Source organism: Manacus vitellinus, unplaced genomic scaffold (genome assembly GCF_001715985.3).
Source record: "Manacus vitellinus isolate BGI_N305 unplaced genomic scaffold, ASM171598v3 scaffold_0_pilon, whole genome shotgun sequence".
Lineage (NCBI taxonomy): Eukaryota > Metazoa > Chordata > Aves > Passeriformes > Pipridae > Manacus > Manacus vitellinus.
In genome coordinates this window covers 23,824,935-23,848,659 of record NW_021938789.1, presented here as the reverse complement: position 1 = coordinate 23,848,659, position 23,725 = coordinate 23,824,935, and the positions used below count along the sequence as shown (strand labels likewise).

The 23,725-nt window shown below is 35.1% G+C and overlaps 1 protein-coding gene across 2 annotated transcripts in view; it reads right to left on the bottom strand.

Moving 5' to 3' along the window:
* Nucleotides 1-23,725, bottom strand: part of TUSC3 (tumor suppressor candidate 3) — a 104,134-nt gene that overhangs the window by 65,998 nt on the left and 14,411 nt on the right. For both annotated transcript variants that reach the window (XM_018069670.1, XM_018069661.1), the window contains exon 2: nucleotides 5,606-5,775. In XM_018069670.1, coding sequence (XP_017925159.1) covers nucleotides 5,606-5,745 — 140 coding nt within the window. In that variant the 5' untranslated portion in view covers nucleotides 5,746-5,775. The remainder of the gene's footprint in view (nucleotides 1-5,605; nucleotides 5,776-23,725) is intronic.

The window sequence follows — 23,725 nt, the reverse complement described above, 5'->3', positions numbered from 1 at the left end:
AGATATCTTTTTTAGCAGGGAAACCAACAGAATCCCTCTCTTTTCAGAATTAAAAAATCACCTCCTCTTGGAGGTCTAATTGATAAGGCAGATGTTAATAAAAGCATGAGGAATCTCTTCTCTCATATATTTTGCTATTTGCTTCTATGCACTGAGTTAGCAGAAGGCGGCTACATTCAGAGACCTTTATTAAGCACATACTACAAAATTAAGCTCAAAATTTAAAAATACACAAACTGTATGTTGAATTATAACCATAGTTTTAGATAAACCTGTGAGGAGGAATAACTTAAGCAGTTAACTTTGAGCCCATTCTGCAGCAGGCTTTCTTCAGCAACTACAAGCTTGTTCTGAAAGATGCCACTAATAATTTCTGACAGAATTCAATCTTGTCACTCAAACTAAACCAAAGCAGTCTTTAGAAAACATGTGCCACATCTGAAAAATTGAACCATCTCCCCCATATTCTACATATTTTTAATATATTTTACATTTATATTTATACGCACAGAGCTAATGGGAGTAATCACCGCTCCTTTCAATATAAAAAACTTCTGACGCTTTTAAAAATGCAATAGTCTGGTCAACATGGATGAAAAAATTACTGGCTACCCAACTTGTCTGTATTACCAGCCACTTTCATCTTTCTTCTTCATAAATACTTTTTGCACACAGTCTTCGCAAAACTGTGTTTTCCAAGAATCTCGAAGCAGGTTTGTTACTTCCACTGTAAAATACTGTTAAACATCATCTAGAACTGAAACAAAACAGTTTTCAGCTAGTGCAGTTTACAAGTTTGTCTTCACAAGTGGTCATCTGCCATTACCATAGGCTTTCTCTGTTGCATTTCCCCATTTTTCTCCTGATCATTTATGATGCTAATTCTAGGCTTCAATCTCGATTTGCTATAATTCAAAAAGGCTCACCTCTTAAAAGGAAACATGTGGGAATTCACAGGCATAAACAAGCATAGTAGAAAGTATGCAAACCAAAATCTGTTTGTTTCAAGTAGCTTTAAATTCACAGAGAGACGCACTTGTCTAATTTACATATTTTAACCATTATCTTATAACAAACTAGTAGCACAGGTCAACCTATAAAGCCTATCCACCGAAATTCAGCATCTTTAGCCTCTGCTCTGATCTTTTCAAGGAACACTAAGAAAAAAAAAAATCAACACAAAATATGCACCTTTCTGTGACGGGCTTCAGCTGTTGAGGAAAAGCTCAAGTGACCAATTTCATTTTTCTGACCCAAATATCCCTTTCCAAATGAAAATACCCCAGAAATGAATTGCAAAATGAACCAGACAAAAATGTGAACTGTTTGGAGACAAACAAGATGTCTCTGATGTACACCTGTACTGAAAGCAGAGATGGTTGCTTCTGCCAATCAGATGAGAGAAGCAGAGCTTGGAAAGTAAAATAAAAGACTTTGCTTATGGAGTTGTCAGATGGTATAGCAACAAACAAAAAAGAATGAGTTAATTATAAGAATGAAAGATGCAGAGGAGCAGTCAGCATCAGCAGGATAGAGCTAAAGCCCATGTGTAGCTAAAAAAATCGAGTGCAGCCCCAGGGTCACTGAAGTCTGGTTGGTAAAAAGGTGCTGATCACTTAAGAAAATGTGGTGAGAATAAAACAGGGGAGCAGACTGCAAAACGCAAAAAGATGAAAAGCACAGAAGTTGGAAGCGAATTTTCACCCAAAAATGCATTCAAGTCAATCTAGAAGTTACTATTTGCCTGTATGTAATACAAAGTACAGGCTGAGAAACAGTCTCCTCATCTCTGTGAAGATACTATTGTCAGAACGAACGTTCTTTTTTCCTCCTTACATACATAAGTAATTTTTTCTTTAGTAGTGTGACTGATGTGGGTAACGGAGATAAACTATCTAGTTGAGTGAAGACCTAAACACCAAGGGAAAAAGGCAGCTCGTCTTATATCCTGAATCATCACTGTTCAAAGTTAGATTATTTCAGACTGCTCATCCAAACTGATTCATCATCACAATGCGTCAAGGGGCCCTTTAGGATCTGCTTCCAATGTGCAGTTGCAGAGTATATGCACCAAGAACAGCAATAACAGGTAAAGTCAATTAAGACTAACCAAGTTTAATTTCCTGGAACTAAAACAGTTTAATCAAACGCATTTCCAAATGTGCATGGAAAAAATCCCCCATGTTAAGCCATTAGAAACACGTTTGACCTCCATTTGAGAGCACATTGGATATCTAATCTGTTATTGTTAATTCATCTCCCAACACCAGCTATGTCATATTGAACTTAAATAATTGTGTCAACAGAAAAACTGACATTTATGCTACCACTAACACAATTGTGAAGGCATCAGACAGCTTTCAATACTCTTTTGGATCAGTACATGGAAACTTGTTTGTTGTTTAAACTTGTTATATGCAAAATCTTCACTCTAAATTCTGCTTTAGGATAAATACTGAATTTCCTCAAAAAAAAAAATCTAGAGGCATGACTAGAGGCCCTACTAACATGTATACAGAGCTGCTGGTTTTCAGAAGCCTTCATGTCTTAGGACTAGACTGATTCAGACAAGATTGACTGAAAATTTATTTTTTGCCAATACCACACCTTTATCCAAATATCTAGAGTCCCAAGGACTTCTTTGTAAGTGGTATTTTAAAAGTAAGTTGATATGATTTCCATATACTTTCACAAATCATGTGATTTATGTGATTGATGATATAATGTCTTCCTTGCTGCACAAAGAAAATTACATTCTCTGAGACATATTTGGTCAGCTTTTCACATGTATGTCCTTGATATATGGATAGGTGAACTCAACCAAGTTCCATTCAAAATCTGGAACTTTTCCAGCATTAAAAAGGGTAGGAGGTTGCAGAAGGGGAGAATCCCTCCTTCATGCCTTCTAGACAATGTCCAAGCTACAGCACTTCTCAGCAATGGACAGGCATGATAGTCCTTTGTCCAGTGGAGAACATAGACCACCAAACTGACTTTGCATTCACTTGGAAGGAATTTCAAAAGTGACACTAACCTTTCAAATGCAGGAAGCTACCTCTCCATCTGTGAGGCCACAATTGTTCAAAACACCAGCCAGAAGAGTCATACTGATTTTACTATAAGCAGGGGCTCCTCTAAACTACAAACATTCTAAATATAACCAAATACAAAATCAGATAAACAAAGGATATAGGGGTTTTTTTAACAAGATAGGACACAAATGATCTCTTCTGGCCTCAAATGTGCTCATCTACAATGGTTTGCTCTAATAACCATTAGCTTTCACTGCTCTTCTCCAGAGGAGGACCACATTTCCTACTCTTGGTATTTTTATCTTGTTATTTACTGCTCCCCCTCTTTTTATTTTTTATGTATAATACTGTGTTTTTCACGCTTAGAATTTGACATAGCTCTATTCAACAGCCACACACAAATTTTTTTTTCACGTTTTGAAAATACTACACACATGTTCTTTATTAACTGGACATTTAGAAGAGACAAAACACAGAAATTTCAAATCTAAGCACCAAAAGGAAACAACAAAAACTTTTTTTTTTGTAGATAGGCCTGTGATGCATAAACTAACAAGGTTCAATTTTTAGGGGGAAAAAAAAGTTCTAATTCTTGTGACAAAGTTATTCAAAGTCAAAGATTTCAGTCTATGTGCTTTTTCATATCTGAAATATGACATTGATTTTTTTTTTTATACAATTGCTCTGAAAATATTTTGACAAGTAGCAGTTAACTTAAATCTTGCACAAAAGCATCTTCACAGAACATTACAGATTAAGTTAAAAAAATCTATTTTTCCTTTAGGCAAAGTGGCTAGTGAATAGCTAACAATCAAGTAATGCACGCATTTCAGTTCTCTATATACTTTCAGTGCTCCTGTCCATTAATTAGGAATTGATTTGAAAATGTCGATTTTCCTGATAATGGTCTTACGTGCAGTATGATCAACCTCACTAAATTCCTTTTATTTCCCATGAACAAGTGGATTGCAACTTCACATTTATTTAAACAAGCCCAACTCAATGTAGTATGCTGATTTTTCCTTCATTTTATGCTTAAAGATTTTCAGTTGCTTCTGTACATAGATGTCTAGTCTGGCCTTTTACAAGATAAAATTTACAAGCTCTTTTTCAGTACAGTAAACAAACACACTTGCAAGCAAACCTAATTTCCTTTAAAAAAAGCAGTATTTATGTTGTTTTCACATGCCCTATAAAAGACCTGTACATAGCACAGGGAAAGAATTTGCTATGGCCATTATAATGACAAATACAATGACCCTTATAAAGCTGAACTTGGTGCATCTCCTGTAGCTTTATCCACTGGGTAAGAAAATAAGGAATGATTTAAAACAATATGGTAAACTTTCGACTCCTATTTCCCCTCCTAAAGTTGAACCCTGGCAACACAAAGAAGAAACAACAGCAACCAAAGTGCTGAACTAAAAATTCATTTGACTTAAGAATATTGGAAAGCTTCTATACCTAATCCTTCTCCTTCACAGTTCATATGTGGAGACTGAACTCATGGAAAGGCAATTTATACACTCTCCCTCAAAACTGACCAACAGACTTCAATGATGGAAAATTAATCTATAAAAAAAATCCAATAAAACCCATATACAACTACAGATACACGAGTTGAAGTTTCTGTTGTAAATGTCCCATTCCAACACATCAGAAATCTAACAAGCTGCTATGTTTACCAACTCTGTATGTAGATTAAAATGCACCTGTTTAAAACCAAGAAATAATATTTCTTAATATACAGCTTGCATATTTCATAGTTCTACAGAGTATTTTACTGCCTATTTAAACACTGTTTAGAGCTCCCTGCACAATAATCCAATCTATTTCTAGACACAATAATTTCTAATGCATATTTTTGCTGAAGAAGGTTTTATTAGCACAGTTTCTGATTCAGTAAGGTAATTAAGTGCATGACTACCTTTCAGTCCCTTGGCCTTATTTGCCTGTCTATCATTAGTAATTTTTGGATTAATTTATTGAGCTAGGAACTTGCACAAAAAGGTCTTGAACTTAGAGGAATACCAGAGCCACTCTAATACATATTCTAAATGGAGACACCAGAACATATCAGAGTGCAGTGCCAGAAAGTATTCCACAATAAGCATGCCTTTGTGGAACAATGTGCTTGCATGCAAGAACTGTCCAAAGCTGTGAAATCACAGGGTAAGTCACATCTGCATCAGAGCCTTCGACATCTCTTACTGAAGAAATCAGTGAAGTGCCATTATTATATGGTAATGAACCACTTCTGTCACACAATGTCTTTGGAAAGATCATGGTCAACTATAATAAAGTTGATTTCTTAAAGAGAAAGTCTTCCTTAGTTGTGTACATTTTATTCAATTGTAATTCAAAAAAGAAATAAAAAATTGGCAGAATCCTAAAATTTGACATCTAGATTAAATGACAGTTGAAAAGATGCTGTAACAAGCACATGAGCCCGTTGAATAGTGTGCATCTATCCCATGCAAAGAACAACCCCACTCAGTGTACTGCACATTGATTCAAGTGTTCACTTGAAGGCTGGTGAGGAAGATGAGAAAGTTCAGTAAGGTATAAATTACCTGCAAACAGAACACTGTCGCTGTGGCTGAAGAGCAGTGAACATCACTATCACAGAGTAGTTACGAGGTGGAGCCTTCACAAACCTTCGGAATTTGTCTCCATTCATGCGGATGACTGAACGCCTTGAGCTCCACTCCATCAGCTGTTCCACCTTCTCAGCCAAAAGATTCTGTAATTGAGGACAAGGATGAGGAATGTTTAAGCTTTAAGTGCTTTGTACCTATATTCTGCCTTTTCACCCTCAGAGCTTATATGGACTTAATCCAGAGGTTACATAGTTATATGGTTATAGGTATAGGTTATATGTATATAGCAAAAGTTAGCTTATAGCACAATTTAGTCTTTCATGTAGACAGGGAAATTTTAAGTATTTAAAAAAATAACTCAATGTGGTCTTAAACAAATAGGATCCATAAAATGAAATCAAACAGGCTGCTACCAAAGGCAAAGGAGTAGAGTAAGGTTGACTGCCTTAATACAAGTTGTCAGTACACCAATCATTTAACTTCCACTTAAAAAAAATTGAAGCTTCAGAAAACACAGCATTGTGTTATATTTATTCTATTTAGTAAAAATGAGAGCAAGATGTTGTCAGTCACTCAAACATAAAGAGGAAAGAAAATTGTACCTACAGAGAGAGAAATAGTTACTATATTCAGAATTTCCTACAAACATGTATCATGTTGAATTTAAATTAATACAAGTTTTATTTTTTGCTACAGACAGGACTGCACTGTCATATAAACCCATCTAGGTAAATTCTTTTATGGGATCAACATTTTGAGCTGCTTTCAAGATTAAGGACCCCAAAGTATTTTGACTGAACTACCATTGTATAAGAAAAAAAATCCCTGCCTGTGTGTTGCTTTTGCTTGAAAGCATTCCATGACATGAATGATTTAAAGGAAGCTATGAGACATATTAGAAGACAGTCTTATTTATCAAAGTATTCTTATAAAAATCTATTTAGAATTTTTTTTTAACAAAGTAAGCCTGATGTCACACATGCTCAGTAGAAATTGTTTCGTTTCCTAAATTACCCAGGTTCAGTGAAGTCTCAATGACAGTACTCTAGGTGGATTGCTACATACATTGTATCAGGATCAATGTATCAATCTATCTTGTTTTATATCCTCTGTTCCCTATTCACAGACCCTGCGGAAGCTGCCTATATCAAATAAAAATTTTAAAAATCGTGGAGAAAACTGGAATATTACAAGTCAGAAGCTGAGCAATGAAAGAAGGTGGGAAGGACAGAGAGGGGGCAGACAGACAGAAAGTGAAGAAAGGGCACCAAACAACAGGGAAACTAAGTTCAGAAAATTTGAAGATCTCAGACCTCTGTTAAAATACACAAATTAGTGGAAGGGTTTACGAACTGATGAGGCTCCACTGTGGAGGGGAAGAATAAACTAGCTTAAAAAACATATTGAAATGAGGACACTGAGAAAAGAGAATACAATGAGAGGCAAGGCAAGGATAAAATTCAAATACTGTGTAAGAAAAACTGAGAAAGGAGACAAGGTGGTTTTTCTAGGACTTTCTTTAAAAAAAGGAATGAAATAGAAAAATTAGGTCATCTAGTAACATTTTGACAAATCAGTAATGCTATAAATAAGAGCAGAGAAAGATATATGAGGGGAAGGAAGGAGTGAACTGCAAGGATCAAGAAAAATTACATTTTGCCTGTAAGACCTTCCATCTTAAAAATTATCAGGCACAGGTCATCAGAAGGCTTGAGTCCAAAAGTTTTGATCAGTGTAAATCATGAACAGTTCTGAGCCGCATTTACTTGACGTTATAAAGCCTTTAAAAAATATCCTTTAGGGCTTCATTCCTTTTCTCACAATTTAGGTGATATTTGTTATCACAAATGTGAAAGAGAGATTACAACTCTGTTTATATAAATTAATCAATTAATACCATAATTTTTCTTCTGCTAAAAGACATATGTAAAGTTTCCTTGAATTAGCAGTGTCTGAATTAAATCTTTGGTCATTTCAAAAGATTCCCTAGTTTTGCATCAGGCACTGCAGCTGGTAATGTGCAATAAAACATAAGGAGCTAAAAGGATGTGAACTAGTATATCCAAAAGCTTTAATAACTGCAGCAAAAAGATAAACCAAAGAGAACTAATAAAAAGACACGACTTCTATATTAGCACAGGAATGATGTACAATAACCTACTTGGTACAGAAAACCAAAGACTTTTCAGAACAGGCCTTATTCAGAGAAAAGAAACCCATGAAATAGCATTAAGGGTATGAAAGCAAAAGCATGATCTTGACAGAAAAAAAAAAAAAAACAAACAGGAGAGGAAAAAATCCAGCTCTATTAGTGCTACACAATTTGTTTCTATAAAAGAAACAGTTATATTGGAAGACTTACTCAGAGAATTCCCAAACCAAGTTTTACTTGGAAGCTTGTTGCCAATAAAAAAATTGCCTTGATTCTTTCAGATCCAACCATGTGCAATGTCACCTTTACAGAGTTCTTATGCAATATTCTGAAGTTCATAATGTTCTCAACCACTTGTATCTTTTGTTGTTTTTTTTTTCTAAATGTACTAGGTAAAAAGCTAGTAACTAAACTAACCTGTTTACTATACTAGGTAATCAAGCTAGTGCTTCAGGAATGTAGTCATCGGGTACAATTTAAATACTTCCTTCATTGCATTCTGAAGCAATCTACTCTTTTCAAATAGGAAGTTATTGAATAGATTGCTATAGGTTACCCTTTTCTTAGGTAACTGACTGCACTTCGATATCCTACCGAATTTTTCCTACGCTTTATTCCAGAAAGACTTCTTTTGCAGAATAATTGATAGAAGAGAACTTGGAACTGATAGCTCTAGAATTCATAGTGAAGTCTTTCTGATTTGTAACTCTTTAGAGAGAGATGAAGGCCTGATATTGTTTTTGTCATTTACAAAATATTTTCATAATATATGCTACTAAGTTAGCAACTTTTTCCTCATTTCATTTAATAATGAAATCTAAGAAATAAATCTACTCTTAAATAAGTTTCTATTTTAGCCATGCATTTGATTTTCAAGCTCAGTATCTGTCTTAAGTAAATATGGCACATTTCAAAATTCCAACTGTGTACTTTAGCTTTGGATCAAAAAGGCACGTACTTTTGTGACACTACACTCAGAAAACTGGTCAGTCTGTTAAAAGAGGGGGGGAGCATGTTTTAAACATGCTGAAGCAGCAGAACAACCTTAAGGATTTCATAATTCAAATTGTAACTGATATTTTTGTAAGAAAATATTTCTCAGATAAAAGTGTATAAAAAAGAAAAAAACACTGTTGAACCAAAGTATGAGCTCTACCTCAGTCAAAAAATTTCTCTTGTGTAAAAGAGAGTGGTGAAAATTGAAAAAAAAATTGACAGAAAACATTTAAAGCCAAAAGGGATAGTTTTCCATATTACCCTAATAAAAATAATCTATTAATATCCAGTAAAGCATTATTAGAAAAGACAATGGTCTATCTCAAATTGTTCTTGCCATGAAGATACTGAAACTGAATGTTCTCCAGTAGTTTTCTTCTATCATTTACCATCCAGCTATACAAACCATACCTAAAACTGTTACCAAAGTGAATTCCCATTAGGATTTTAGACATTTACACAAATTTTATTAACTCAACCTCTTTACACCACCTGGGGAAAAGTTTTCTGCCAGAGAAAACCTGGAAATAGGAGAGAATGGCTAAATCTGACAAAACACATCTTGCGATGAACAATATCCAGAAAACGAGGAACTATCCCATTTTTCCTCTTGTGGCTAATTTTCTGCTCCTTCACACAGTCTATACAAGTAAAGACCCTACATTTGTTTAAACCTATTGGTTTGCAGAATTCCTCTGATTACTTATACCAATAACTCAATGGAACTGTTTTAGTTGAAACACTAGGAAAAAAAACTCCAAACAGACAACAAATCCTAGAAGCCTAAATATGAAAAGAGAAATTCTTCCTGTATGAAGAAAACTCTAGGTTTGATGTTACAAATAACTACAACAGAGTCAAGAGATAACAGTCTACTGATAAAAATATAGAGAACTTTTAAATCAATGGGTGAAGAGGCAGACATATATCATTTATGTATTTTCAGTGGCTGATGCCTCAAGCAGAATAAAAGAACATTCATGATCTATGTGTGGAAACAACATGAATGCTAATTTTTGTAAAGCAAACAGAACTATAATACTCCTTGTTGTTACTACACTATCTTGTAACAAGTGAAAATCCAGGAATTTTCTTACCGAACAGGAAAAGCTGTTTGTTTTTTAGAAAATGGGATTTTCCCATAAAGCACTCACCTATGAAAATTATCTTTGCTGCTGTCAAAAACAGAGGCAAACTGTGACAAGTTATGAAACAGAAGATGCTGGCAGGCCAAGCTTCTGGCATCTACACCTGAAGCAATTCCCCATTAGGGATTGCTTCCCAGTGATCCCCTGTATCTCCTCTCTGCTTCTTAACCTAACAGAGCTTGTCATCTACAAGCCTTCCCTTTCATACTCTGTGACCAGCAGATTAGCTACTCAAAACACAGCTTTATCTATTCATTCTCCCAAGACACAGTGCCTACAAGACAATGCATAAACAACAATAAGAACCACCCTGTATCCACACATTTTTGTCTCATTAACTGTTAATCTTCCTTGGTCAGATTTTCTAAATTTCTTTTGGCCTAAATAAAACTGTCTTGTTGGGGACAGGGGGTACCAAATAACACAAAACAAAACACCATTCAAATTTTCATAAATGCTGCTTGCTCTGTCTATCCAATGGATGTCCCTGACATTTTCAAGACAAATCTCCTATTTAAAAAAAAAAAAAAAATAAAAATTAAATACTGTTCATTCAGATTTGTTGATCTGTGAAACACAAATCATAGAAAAATAGTTGGAGTGTGGCAAAGAGAAGATACTCCCTGGTTCTCAAGAAAGTTTTATCAGATTTCTATATCATATCAACATATTGTTGACAGGTTTACATTACTGAAAATGTATTTTGAATTAGTTTTCTTCTTCAGATCCCCTTTCATTTACTTTGCCTTCAGTCAGAACAACTTCACACAGGTAGCTTTTAAGGCATAAGGGGCTATTAAAAAAAAGTAAAAGAAACAGTCTCAATGATATTACTCAATGCTTCGCTGTTCAAACTAGCCTGCTTTCACTTGAGACACACCAGCTCTACCACTTCGCTTCTGTCAAGCTTCAGAAGAGGTTTCAGGTCTCGCTGATATAAGAGGGTCCTGAATACTGCTCAGTATGTGAACATGGAATACCAAGACCTCTGCTCTGGAAAGGCAGGGTCAAGAGTTGTAAGATCAGATACCTATACTAGGAAAAGTCTTCAAATAAATTAGCCAGGGACTCAAACTACTGTTGACTACTAATAAGGTTGAGGCATTGGTTATTACCAAGCCATTCCCCTTTCCTGATGAAAAATTCAAATTCACTCCAGTAGCTCAAATTTTATTCCTTTCACTACAGAAACTGTGAATCAAGGACTTGCTAATTAATGATTTGATGCTATATTTGCTACTAGAGATCAGTTACCTACTGATTTTGAGTGTTTCTGAAATTATGGTGTTGCAAATAAAATAAAAAAACAAATGAGACAGCTTGCCTTCCATGTTTCCTTTATGTGTATCTTACCAAAACCAAATAATGCCAATCAAATCACAGTTGATGAAAATTCTGCTTTGTTCATTAAGGTGCCCAAAACTGCTAGCTTTGTAAGCCATTATTTCAGGACAACACTCATTGTAAAAACAAACAACAAAAAACACAAGGTTGCACTGATAAGGCATGTAAAGTATCTCATAAATTTCTCAATCTGATGTACGTAGCTTAAATTCCAATTTATTTTAACAGTCTCCTTTTTAGTCTTCAGTTACACTAAGAATAATAGTACAGAGAAACTAATTGAACTAATAAACACATTTCAGCAGTATGTAGTAAGAATAGTTAACTCTTCTAAAAATGTGTCTGATCAACATTCACGGATATGTAATTACTGGCAGCATTACATTAATGGAATTAACATTAAACATGATTAAACATGTTCTTACAGGCATACATTCCTCTGTTGTTCCTTGTTCACCTGAAGCCTGCATATAAATGTCATTTACACTACCAACACACCAGTATCCTTGAACACATCAAAAACAGTTTTATTGTTTGTAAAACCCAACAAATACTCAGGTAGTTTCATATAACATTTCCTACACACTAAAATGGGCTAGATGGTTACTTTCCTGCACAAGCCTTCTAAAGAAGATTTCACATAGCTCATGGACTTGAAAGGTAATTTCTTTAATCTGTCTAGGTCTTCACTCTTTTCTCTAAAAGTTCCTAGGCTATTCTGAAACCCAGAAAAAAAAAATCACTTTTATCAAAGCTTATTCTTCTTCAAATTAAAGCAAGCAGCATCAGCAGCTTCATCAAAAATATTTATTCCCTCTTTTGAGCTTGTCTTTAAACAAGAATATAAACCATGAGTCACGTCAAAGTTGCAATCTCTAATTTCATGACTCACAACCCTAGGTTCAATGGAGAAGTCCAGGATTAAGTATCTGAATATTCCATTGAGCATCATATTTTTCTGCAGCAGAAATTAAGAGCATTTACATCAAATTCTGAAGGCATCAGAAGCACAGTACAAACTGTTCTGTAACTCATAAGGTCATAAACTAATTCCATTGAGAATGGTTATATCAGTATTGCAAATCTTTTCCTCTCTGTTCTCTCCTCTTCAACAAAATAAGAGCATGAGTTAATGCAAATATTACTAACCAGTAAGACATACAGAAATCTGTTTGGATACTTATTTCCCTTTCAGATTATTTATTTATTTACAAAAAGCCATTGCCTGAACATAACTGAGAAGCCATGTAAGCTGGCACAGTATGACTGACTTGATATTATGCTCCATTGACTCAAAGTCATTTAGTTGTGACTGAGGATTTGCTTTTTGGAATCAGACACCGATTTTCATCTTTATGTAAAATAGCCTACATTTTGTGGCACTAAGCCTAAAAACGTCCTTCTAAGGCTGAGTAGATAAATGAACAGAGAACTAAAAGTACTGAGGTTTGTTTTGGGTTTTTTTTCCAATTTTAGCCTATAAGTTGCTCTATTAGCAGTTTCAGAAAAATCTGGTTGATTTCTTATTATACAAAGCTGTCATTTTCTGAACATTGTACAAGAAATACTAATATTTTTTCCACAGTAGAAAATGCAAGATAGAAAGTAACCTGCATAATGGTTTACACAGATGTATGTTGTCCAGTTGATTTTACAAAGATATTCAATTTCCATGGAATACAATCAAAAATTGACAATTTATTTCAAAATACAAGAAATTCATCCTGTTTTTAACTTATACTTTTTAAAATTTTCACACTTTGTCACAACTTTTATGATAACTTACATTCATTAAAAAATAAAGTTCATCTAATTTAAATAAAGTCTGTAAGTCAACATTATGAATTACAGAGTAGAACTCCAGTACTGTAAACAAGCATACAAATTCCTTCAGGAAAGATAATCCCTACTGTACTGCATTAAATAAACACAAGTTAAACCATTTAAATTCTATAGAAATTAGCCTAGGTAAGATGCTTTATACAACTATAGGCTTTTCCCTTATTGTTTTATTTTTATTTTTTTTGCAAGTGTGGAAGTAATTAAAAACATAATGAGAAATATCAAAAGGATAAATTATCAATTAGAGAAAAGACTCTACAATAAAAGCACCAGCTAAACCTCAAAGCACATTTTGCTTAGGTCACCTTAACACTGGAAGGATATCAGTCTCAGGAGAGCATAATATAGGGCAGCGAGGATGATTCCAAGAGTACTTGTTATACACAAAGGCTAAAAAAGCTTCATTTATTCTCAGTGGAAAACATTTCAGGGTGACCTAGCAAAAACGTTGCAAAAGTTCTTGATTAAAATTGGGAAAAAATCTTTAGCTAAATATTAAAATTATGCACAAAACGTTAAAAACTAACATCACTCTGCACATATATTTCAATTCATTAAAATGATCAAACTTCAAATTCTAAATGACTGTATATTTTTTTCAATATTCAGAACCTTCAGATTACTGGGAACTGGACACAGCCATACCTTTCAGAGCACAAGTTTATGATTTTTAAGCAGACACTTCAAGTTAAATCTATGCACAATTATTATTTCACAAATTGAAACTCCTTCTAACTCCAGGAACACAACTCAAAAGCTACAGATTATCAAGATATGTGACATTAACTCAGTCAGCCTGCCATTTTCAAATATTTCTGCATTTTAGGTAAAATTAAACTTAGCTATGTCTGCCTTCTAAACTAAGTGCTGTTTATATTGCTATTCTGAGTTTCTTGATTCCAAGATTTATTTTTTTTTAAGTTCGGTTTTCTGCAATAGCCATCTCACATCATTTAGCAGCCTGGCTCAATCTACAGTGTAGAATTATGAATTAACTAACTGAAAGCCATTTGTATACCTCTCCCTTGCTACAAAGAATATTGACTTCTCAGAGATATTATTAATATTGTGTTTATTTTTAAAAAATAACTTTTTTGCTTGTACAGAAAAACACCGAGACCTCAATGAAGCACACCTAAATAATTTCAATAGAATCCCTTTAATAATTTTTTTTAATTGCTCCATCAAGGAATATAACAGTATTTTTTTTTAATTACATAAGAGACACTTAAAATGAGAAAAGAATTTTAGAGGAAGTTAACTGACCTTAAAAAAAAAAAAATCAACAACAACAACAAAAAAATTCAACAAATCAGCAGAGTTCTTATTCCCAAGTTATTCCAAATAAGCAAAGAACAACCAATTAATTTGATCTAAAGAACACAAAGCATCTAGTTGAAAAATGTTCTAGATATGATGAGCACTCTGGCTTCTTCATCTTCCAAAACATTAAAAGTAAAAACCACAAAGAAACAACAAACAAAAAATAAATAAATAAACCCCCACAAAAACAAACACCAAATCAAACAAACAAAAAACCCACATATAGGCAGATGTCACAGATTTGGTCCTTTTGATATGAATGAGAGGATTCTCAAGTACCTATTCTTTATTGACACCTTTATATTAATACAAAAGGTCATCTTCCTTATTAGGACACTGGGAAGCTAAAAAACAGAATTAAATTTCTCACCTGCCTCTTCTCAACAAGTGAATTCAAAGCCTAATGTCAGAGGAAAGATGTGGTGATGATAAGCAATAAACACTTTCTATCTTGTGACAAGACAGTCAAATACTTTCTGAAGTACAATACCTAACTATGCACAAACTAATGTAAAAATTAAGAATTTTAAAATTATGATCAAAAAGTTGCAGACAAAACCATTAATACTTAGAGTGGAAAAAGTTATTATTACTACCAAAGGGACTGAAACATCTCCTAACTACCCACCACAGATAAAAATTGCACTTCTTCCTTAAAATTCCAGATGTTCTTTATGCTTTACCCATCAACCCAAGTACCCACAGGATTAAAACTCCAATGTACAAATACAGTAGAAAAGAAATAAATATTATGTAGAATATTATTACTATTCTCACTAAAAAAAAAATTATAATTCCAGACTTGGCAGATATAAGAGCTATCAGGATTAAAAACAACTGCAGATTTTCCACCAAAAAAAACAAACAAAAAACCCCAAAACAAACAAAAACCAAACGAAACCAAAACCAAACCAAAACAACAACAAAAAAAAAAACCAAAACAGAAACCCCCCCACAAGCAAACAAAAAAAGTTTGCTTGTGTCTCCAGTACTGCACTTTCTCCCACTCAACCTTAAGACAGCCACTTCCCCAGTTCCCTCACAAATGCTACATTTGCTAAAGTAGGGAAGTTAGCCAGTTGAAATATTGTCACTACGATTTTGTACAGTAGCACGATGATTTAAGCTAACACAGTTGCTACTAGAAGGAAAACCCAGGAAAGCTGAAATAGTAACTGACCAAAAAGCACAGAATGATTCTGATCTATTTGTTTGCCAATTTAACGCTACCAACTCATTTATAAAGATGACCAAAGATGTGAGTTAACTAAATAGTGAAAGATAAGTGAGAAAAAATCTTCCTGTTTCCTAAAGCAGAGTAAGAAGGTGGATATCTCGACAGATAAACAGTAAGTGCTATTCAGAGGAAGATAGGCCTGAAACCAATTATAAGTAATAAATAAGTGCAAAGCTCATTAATATGCTTAGCAACAAAATTGGTGAATATTCATTGAACACGCTAGAACAAACAGTAAATCACCTCATCACAAGGAAAAATGCCAATCAGGAACATTGACATTGGTTGCACCACCTTATAGTCAATCAGGGAGGTTTTCATCACAGAAACTTCTTGCAGTCCTAAAACCATGCCAGAGGAAAAGTATATACTACTTATTAGCTCATTCCAGATTTAGTCTGGTGCAATTTACACTTCATGTTGTTCAAGGGAGTCAGGATTTCATATTTCATGAACAGGACATTTAAAAAAATACATTTCCTACAGAACTAATAACCGTGTCAAAATTTCCTTCCCCCTGCATTATGTGTGTGCACATCCCTAAATAAAATTCTCAACTTACACAGTTACTGTATCTTCTATATTTAGAAGAAAACAGTTAAGAAAAACTCTCATTCTGACAATGAGAGATGAAATGTAAAATAATAGGAATTATATTCAGATTCAAGGCATCCAATGCAGACATTTCAAGTCCTCCCCACACATTTTCAGTGAAATAATACATCAATGACCACAGGGAGGAGAAAGCATCACCAGAAATTAGATGCAATTACTGCCCTAATCCCTACAGACACAAAGGCTGAGAATACACTTTATCTCCATTTGACAGAAACCTGTCCTTTTACAAGAACAGCACATGATTTGCTATAAAGTTTTAGGTCTGAATCACATTTAAAAATAAGTACAAGAGGCATTACTTTCCAATTTACTTTGTTGGTACATAAGTCCTTATCTCCCTCTCCAAGAATGTAGTTGAACTGAATTTAATTTACTCTGCAAAACAAAGCAATTACAATAAGTAAAATATTTATAAAATGTATAACATTATGAAATGTATATAGGACACTATAAATACAAAAAAATTAAAAATAACATAGTTAAGTATTCTGTACTATGTATACACATGAAGTTACATATGCAGGACTGAGACTGGATGAATATTAACCAACCACACAAATGGGTTGCTTCATATACAAACTCCAACTTGACTGAAATCATCTGATTGTCTAACTGACTTATTGTTAGTATGGCTCACTGGTTTTGGCCAAATATCCAATAATTCAATGTTTTGTGGTGAGAAGAGACAAAATATTTTCCGGAAAAAATACTGCTTTGTCAAACTATGTAAATGTGTGCTTCAAAAGACAAATAAGAGCACTGAAAGGCAAGTATTTAAAGATTTCATAAAATAAAACAGACAGGGCTTGTGAGCCAGATGGCTTTTTACCAGCCACTCGTAAAAGAGAGTGGGAGAAATAATCTGTAGCATGACTAGGTCAATTTGCATATACACAGTTCTGTCTTCAGGATAAACTACCAGAATCTGTAACACTAAAATAAAACTTCATTTATACAAAAACAAATACTGTATCTGATGCACATTAACTGTTCCCACTTAAAAGAACACAGTTAACCAAGGAGAAAAAAATTTACTCTCCTGGTATTTTCAAGTGGCATTTAAACAGACCATTGTGGAGAAGTAAGATGCAAGTAAAGCAGTCCTCAGACAATTGAAATGGCAAATTTCAACGAATACAAGAAGTTTCAGGAAAGGGTATATTTTAAAAACATCAATGCAAAAAGTTATGTACCACAGGAAATGCAGATTTTAGAGGAAAATTGTCCTGGAGAGAATTCAGTTCATCAGTCAACTGCAGAAACCCCTTAGAGCCAGATCCACTACGTGCCGATCTTTCCTCACAGTCCATGCTACCTCTAACAGCTTCTTTTTTCTCTTTTCTCCTTTTTCATCACTCATTAACATGAAAGTACCCATTTTTCCCATGGAAATGAATGAGAAGACAGGAGAAGGTACTACTGACTTACTGACAGCAGATAAGGCCACCAGAACTCTTACTGGTGAACAGAGAATGGAAAAAGAAAGATTCAGTAAGCCATGGCATTTCTTCTTCAAGGAACAGGAGATCCAGATCACCAGAAGTGATTCTAAAGGAACATGGGACCAATAACGATAGAAGGAGGGAGGAAAGCAGACCTGGAAAATTACTGAGAGTATATAAGCACAAAGGATGTGAGCTTCTGCTATACACATGCTATGCCATACACTGCTATGACTGAATAGTATACTTTAATATGTGCTACAAAGCCTAAAGAAGCAAGAAGTTACTTTCAAAAGTCTGTAACAGAATCCATGGCAACTGTATTGAACTCACAATTGAATACATCTTTTAAATGGTAGAACAGTGTATTTCTTCAATATTACACTGCTACTTATAGACCAAATTATGTTGTCCAGCGTTCAAGTATAATAGTGAGAGTTTCATTTGCACTCTTAATTAATTTTGCAAAAGGAATTATTCTTTCGGTATTGTTGTTATTTATGAAATCAGAGCACAGGAAATCCTAATCAAGGACCAGAATTTAATTGTGCATAACAGACAGTTCTTGGCCCCAAGAGTTTGGAAGCTACAAGTCAAGACAGACAAAACATATTTGTTTATTTATGTATTTCTGCACACAGAATACAAGAGACCAATGAAGACCATGGATTAATATGGTCCACATGTTAATGTTTTGCCACATTTTTTTGTCTAACCACTGTCAAGATTTTAGAACCTTGACAGCAAAACAGACAGAGGAGTTTAAAAGAACAGGAGTCTTTGCAATGCTTTTCAATATGCTGTTTCAATAGGAAAATATTAATAAAAGTAATCCAGAGATACCTGGTTTTAAGATTTAAATGGATGTACAATAAAGAAAGATGATGCAGGATAATGAAGAGCAAGAAGTTGGTAAAAAAAAAATTGCTTACGCACAAAAAGAGTAAAGTAAAATACCTTCTGCAACTTTTGTTTACTATTCATAGTTGCAAAAGTAAATGGTATGTAATCTGTCACAAATATTGATGGTCTAGGGCTAGAAAACAAACATAAGACAGATGTGGTAAGTAAAACACCATCATTTTTTTAAGTTTTCAAAGCAGCCATTCCCTTAATATTCACTAAGTGTAGAGAACCTTTATTTTATCCCTGAAGCCCTAATTATTGTGAACCCACACTGTCATCTGTGTTTTTTTGCAAGACTGCATCCTTTCCCTTTTCAGAAAACTTAATTAAATCTTTAATAAGCCAGTATAAATGTAAAGGATGTGGAACACAAATATCACCTTATGCATATTTATTAAATTTCTGCAAACCCTAAAGCATTTCTCCCCAGATTAATGGTATGGAAAAAATTTATTTCAGTTTACCTGCCAATTTATTTTCTTGTAATACTTCCATCTGTTAGTTCTCATGACAGGGACCTCAGTACTAAATGGTGTCTGAATAGAGTCTCCACCACTTGGTATCAACCCTACAAGCCTAAACCACAGCTGATCACTTCCTCAGGTAATTGATTAAAATAATCATTTTTATGGTTTAATCATTGTGTGAAATTAAGCGTGAAATCTACCCACCCTCAGCAAGTGGACAGTCTTATTTTCATATTCTTGCTCAAACTGTAGTATATAGAGCAGCTTAAGATCATTGAGGAAGCTGGCAATGACATTCTAGTGGTGTTACCACCACTAGAATGTGAGCTCTGGTCTTGAAACGTGATAGTATAAGTGCAATTTCTAAAACTACTTAAACCTATACATTTAATTCAAGTAATTCATTAGACCTCTTTTGACAAGCAAAGATCATAAGACAGATATGACAGATCACTGAACTGAGTATGGTTGCATACGTGCAAGTAATCTTGTCCTAAGAGAAAACACTACTTTCAAATAATATTAGCATATTTAAGTCATCCAGGGGACAGAAGAGAAGGAAAGAGCACAGAGGACAAAACAATGTTGAAATCTTCCAAAGAACTGAAAAATTGCTTTTGGAGAAATTACATTAACTTTCAAAAAAATATAAAACTTAATTCCAACTTTGAGGCTTATGAGTAAAACCCTGTAAATTAACTGACTGATTAGACATCTGCACAGGTTGTGGAAAATTCAACAGCTATGAAAGCATGACTCGCATTATTCTTCTGGTCCAACTCTGAGATCGACAAGTGGCATTCATAATGTCAGCACCTAATTTCAGTGCTGAGTACTCCGATCAAAGCATTCAGCTAATATTCTAAAAAACTGTATCCAACCACCTTTCAAATACTCAAAGTCCCATGATTAACAAAATAGTGTATCTAGTCTATCACTCTGCAGTGCAGTTATGTTTTGTTGATACGAGTATGTGGCATATAGAAGGTGACACAGCATATAAAATGAATCACAAAACAAAAATCAGTTACAGAAATTATCTCTACTAGTGACATAGATGAAGGGATCGAGGGCACTCTCAGCAAATTTGCAGATGACACCAAGCAGAGTGGTGTGGTTGACACTCCTGAAGGATGAGACGCCATCCAGAGGGACCTGAACAAGCTCAAGAAGTGGGCCCCTGGGAACCTCATGCAGTTTAACAAGACGAAGTGCAAGGTGCTGCTCCTGCTGCTCCTGTACTCCCAGTATGAGTACAGGCTGGGGGATGAGCAGATTAAGAACAGCCCTGCCAAGAAGGACTTGGGAGTACTGGTGGATGAGAGGCTGGACATGAGCCAGCAATGTGTGCTTGCAGCCCAGAAAGCCACTTGTATCCTGGGTTGCATCAAATGCAGTATGGCCAGTAGGTCAAGGGAGGTGATTCTGTCCCTCTACTCTGCTCTGGTGAGACCTCACCTAGAGTAGAGTACTGTGTTCAGCTCTGGGGTCCTCAGCACAAGAGAGGCATGGACCTTTTGGAGCAAGTCCAGAGAAGGCCACCAAGATGATCAGAGGGATGAAGCAACTCTTGTACAAGCAAAGGCTGAGAGAATTGCCTTTGTTCAGCCTAACTAAAAAGAAGGCTGCAGGGTGACCTAATTGCAGCCTTCCAGTACCTGAAGGGAGCCCACGAGACAGAAAGGGACTTTTTACATGAGCATGTAGTGACAGGACAAGGAGGAATGGATTCAAACTAAAAGAAAGTAGGTTTAGATTAGATATTAGGAGGAAAATTTTGCTGTGAGGGTGGTAAGGCACTGGAGCAGGTTGTTCTCTGGAACCAGAGAAGTTGTGAATGTCCCATCCCTGGAGGTCTTCAAGGCCAGTCTGGATGGGGCTTCAAGCAACCTGGTCTAGAGGAAGGTGTTCCTGTCCACGGCAGGAGGCTTGGAACTCAATGATCTTTAAGGTCCCTTCCAACCCAAACCATTCTATGATTCTATGAAACAGGTAGTTTTCATAGGTTAAGCCAAAAAGAAGCATTACAACCACTAAATCTAAATGAAAAAAAAACACAAAATAACTTGAATCCGCAGTAAATTAACCACAAGGTAATGAAGTATCTTACAAAGTTGTACCTACTCTCTTACCTCACTTTGCCTAAGCTTCAGCTTTCACCTGTCAAACATAATATAAAATTTTCTGACAGATGAGAGAGACCTTTCCTAACAGACTTTTTTCATATGTGCAGTTTTGGATTGTGGTTAAGGGCTTATGCTTAATATTTGGTTTTAGCCAAAGACTGAATTCAAGCCTTTCCCTTCCAGGTAGATTACAAATATTTGTTGTAATTTTTTCCTAAACACTTTATTATTCTTCAAACATATTCTTCAGCAGTGGTATCAGAAATGGTTATCCTAATCTATCAATGGTCTCCTCCAGTATGATATGCAATAATGTAATCAGATAACTATTTCCTCATTTGTTTATTCAGAAATGACACTTGCCCTTTCCACAACAGCTTAGAATTGGTATTCATTTTCAAATAGCTGCCATTATTCCCTCCTCCCCCTCATCGCAGTATTCGAGGACAATCTCATGGAAGTGACCTTCACACTTAGTTCCCAATCACACAGAGCAATCAGGTGGGTAAGTATAACATAGCGAAATACTGCACCATTAGTTTTTAATCACAGGAAATAACCCATGTCATGTATAACCCTACTTGTCTCTCTCCAAATGATTGATGAAAGATGACCGACATATTAGACTGAAAAAAGACTTACAGAATCATCTCATTCAAAACAGTCATGCGAAATGAGCATTTCTTATTAGTTACTTCAAGATCTAATGAATCATATGACTACTCACTACAGCACCATCCCTTCTATCAAAATGTAATGTAGTTTCAACTACAATGGGTTTCAAAAATCATATGCTCTTGATACGTACTGTTTCTACAGGTTTAAATGTTGTAGATGTCACCCCGTTCAACCTTCTCAAATCATGGCTACCTTCAGGAATTACAATGGGTTGCTAAGGGCATAGTCCAGTAGAGTTTTTAAAGTCTACAAGGATGGAGATTCTGCAACCCCTACAGGCACCTTCTTCTTATGAATTATTTTTTTCCTTCGATATTCAGTGAAAATTCCCTTCTTCCTGCATCTTGTGGCCCTCACTGCCTGTCATTTCACTATGCAAACTATTAGATTATGAATAACATGCCCATTCCTTATGTTTCTTGGGAAAAAACTTCAGAAAAAATGAAGAGCTCTGATTTTTCACCAATTCAGAAATTGCATGATTTGCAGAGTGAGAGTTATCCACAGAAGAGAAGAATCTCTGCTCAAAGCATGTGCAGTATAAAACTTATACCAACCGAAAAACTTATTAAGTCTGACATGACATATCAGCTATTTGTGTGTCAGTTTACTGTATAGAAAGAACCAAACATACCTTTATCATTACAGTAATTACAGTCCAGTTCCACAAATTTAGACCTCTTCCAAGTCAAAAGGGTAGTGCCCAATTCAAAGGCCAAATGATCACAAATTTACTCTCAGCTCAATCTTACTTATTTACTTTCAGTCTCAGAAAGCTGAAATGCATTCATAGCCTAAGAACATCACTGATAAAAGGTCCAGACATCAATCCAGTTATCCTGAAAGAAATACATGCTTCAGTAAGAGAATAGGCTCTTAAGCATATTAAGTAGAGAGGCCAATATTTTGGTAGTGCATAGTGGGAAATGAACTACCATACTCTTAAGAATCCTGACTGCCTGTGAAGAAAATATTTCCACACTACACTGATTAGGATGTGAAAGCAAGTATTCTAAAGATGTGAACAAACCCCCTCAACAGGGGTGGTAAAGTCATCATTGCAATCCAATTTGTGCATGACAAAAATGTAAGTTCAAGGCCAGACTAATTTGGCACTTTTATTTCATTCACTATTCCCAGCTAAGAGAGAGACAAAGACAAAAAAAAAAATCTACTTCAGGCCAGAAGAGGTTCTTGTGAAAAAACAAATTAACTATGAAGCAAGGCAGTTGTAAACTCTTTTGAACAGTAATTCTGTTCAGTAAGTTCAGCAGTATGTCAAATGGACAATCTTCCCCTAGATAGCAGGAGAGATGAAAAGCACTCACCTTCTTTGACACCAAAAACTTGGCAAAGACAAAGACTACTAAAACAGTAAGGCATGAGCCATAAGAGTTGTCTGCGCTATGCAGCCAAACTTGCAAGATTTGAAATTCAGTTTCTTTGTGTTTGCATCTGAGAGCATGCAAAAACTAAACAAAATATTTCATGCACGCTTTTACCAATCTCTGGATTAAGAACAACATGTTCCTGCAACAGAAGGCACACAACAGCAGAATTTACATCTGATAAAACACTCTCAGTTTGGGGCCAAGTCAATCCTCTCCAGATACACCTGTAACTACAGATGTAGATTCCCTAACAGCCTCATTCTGTAAAGTATGGAAAGAGAGGTGCAAGACCTAGGATTGCTGAATTAATCATGACTGAGCATTCCTCACAGAGAGATCCATTAATGGAAAACATTAGACTCATGAAAACCAGAGCTGAAAACAGCTGAAAGGCGGAAGATTATGGGTTGGTGAAGGAGTAAC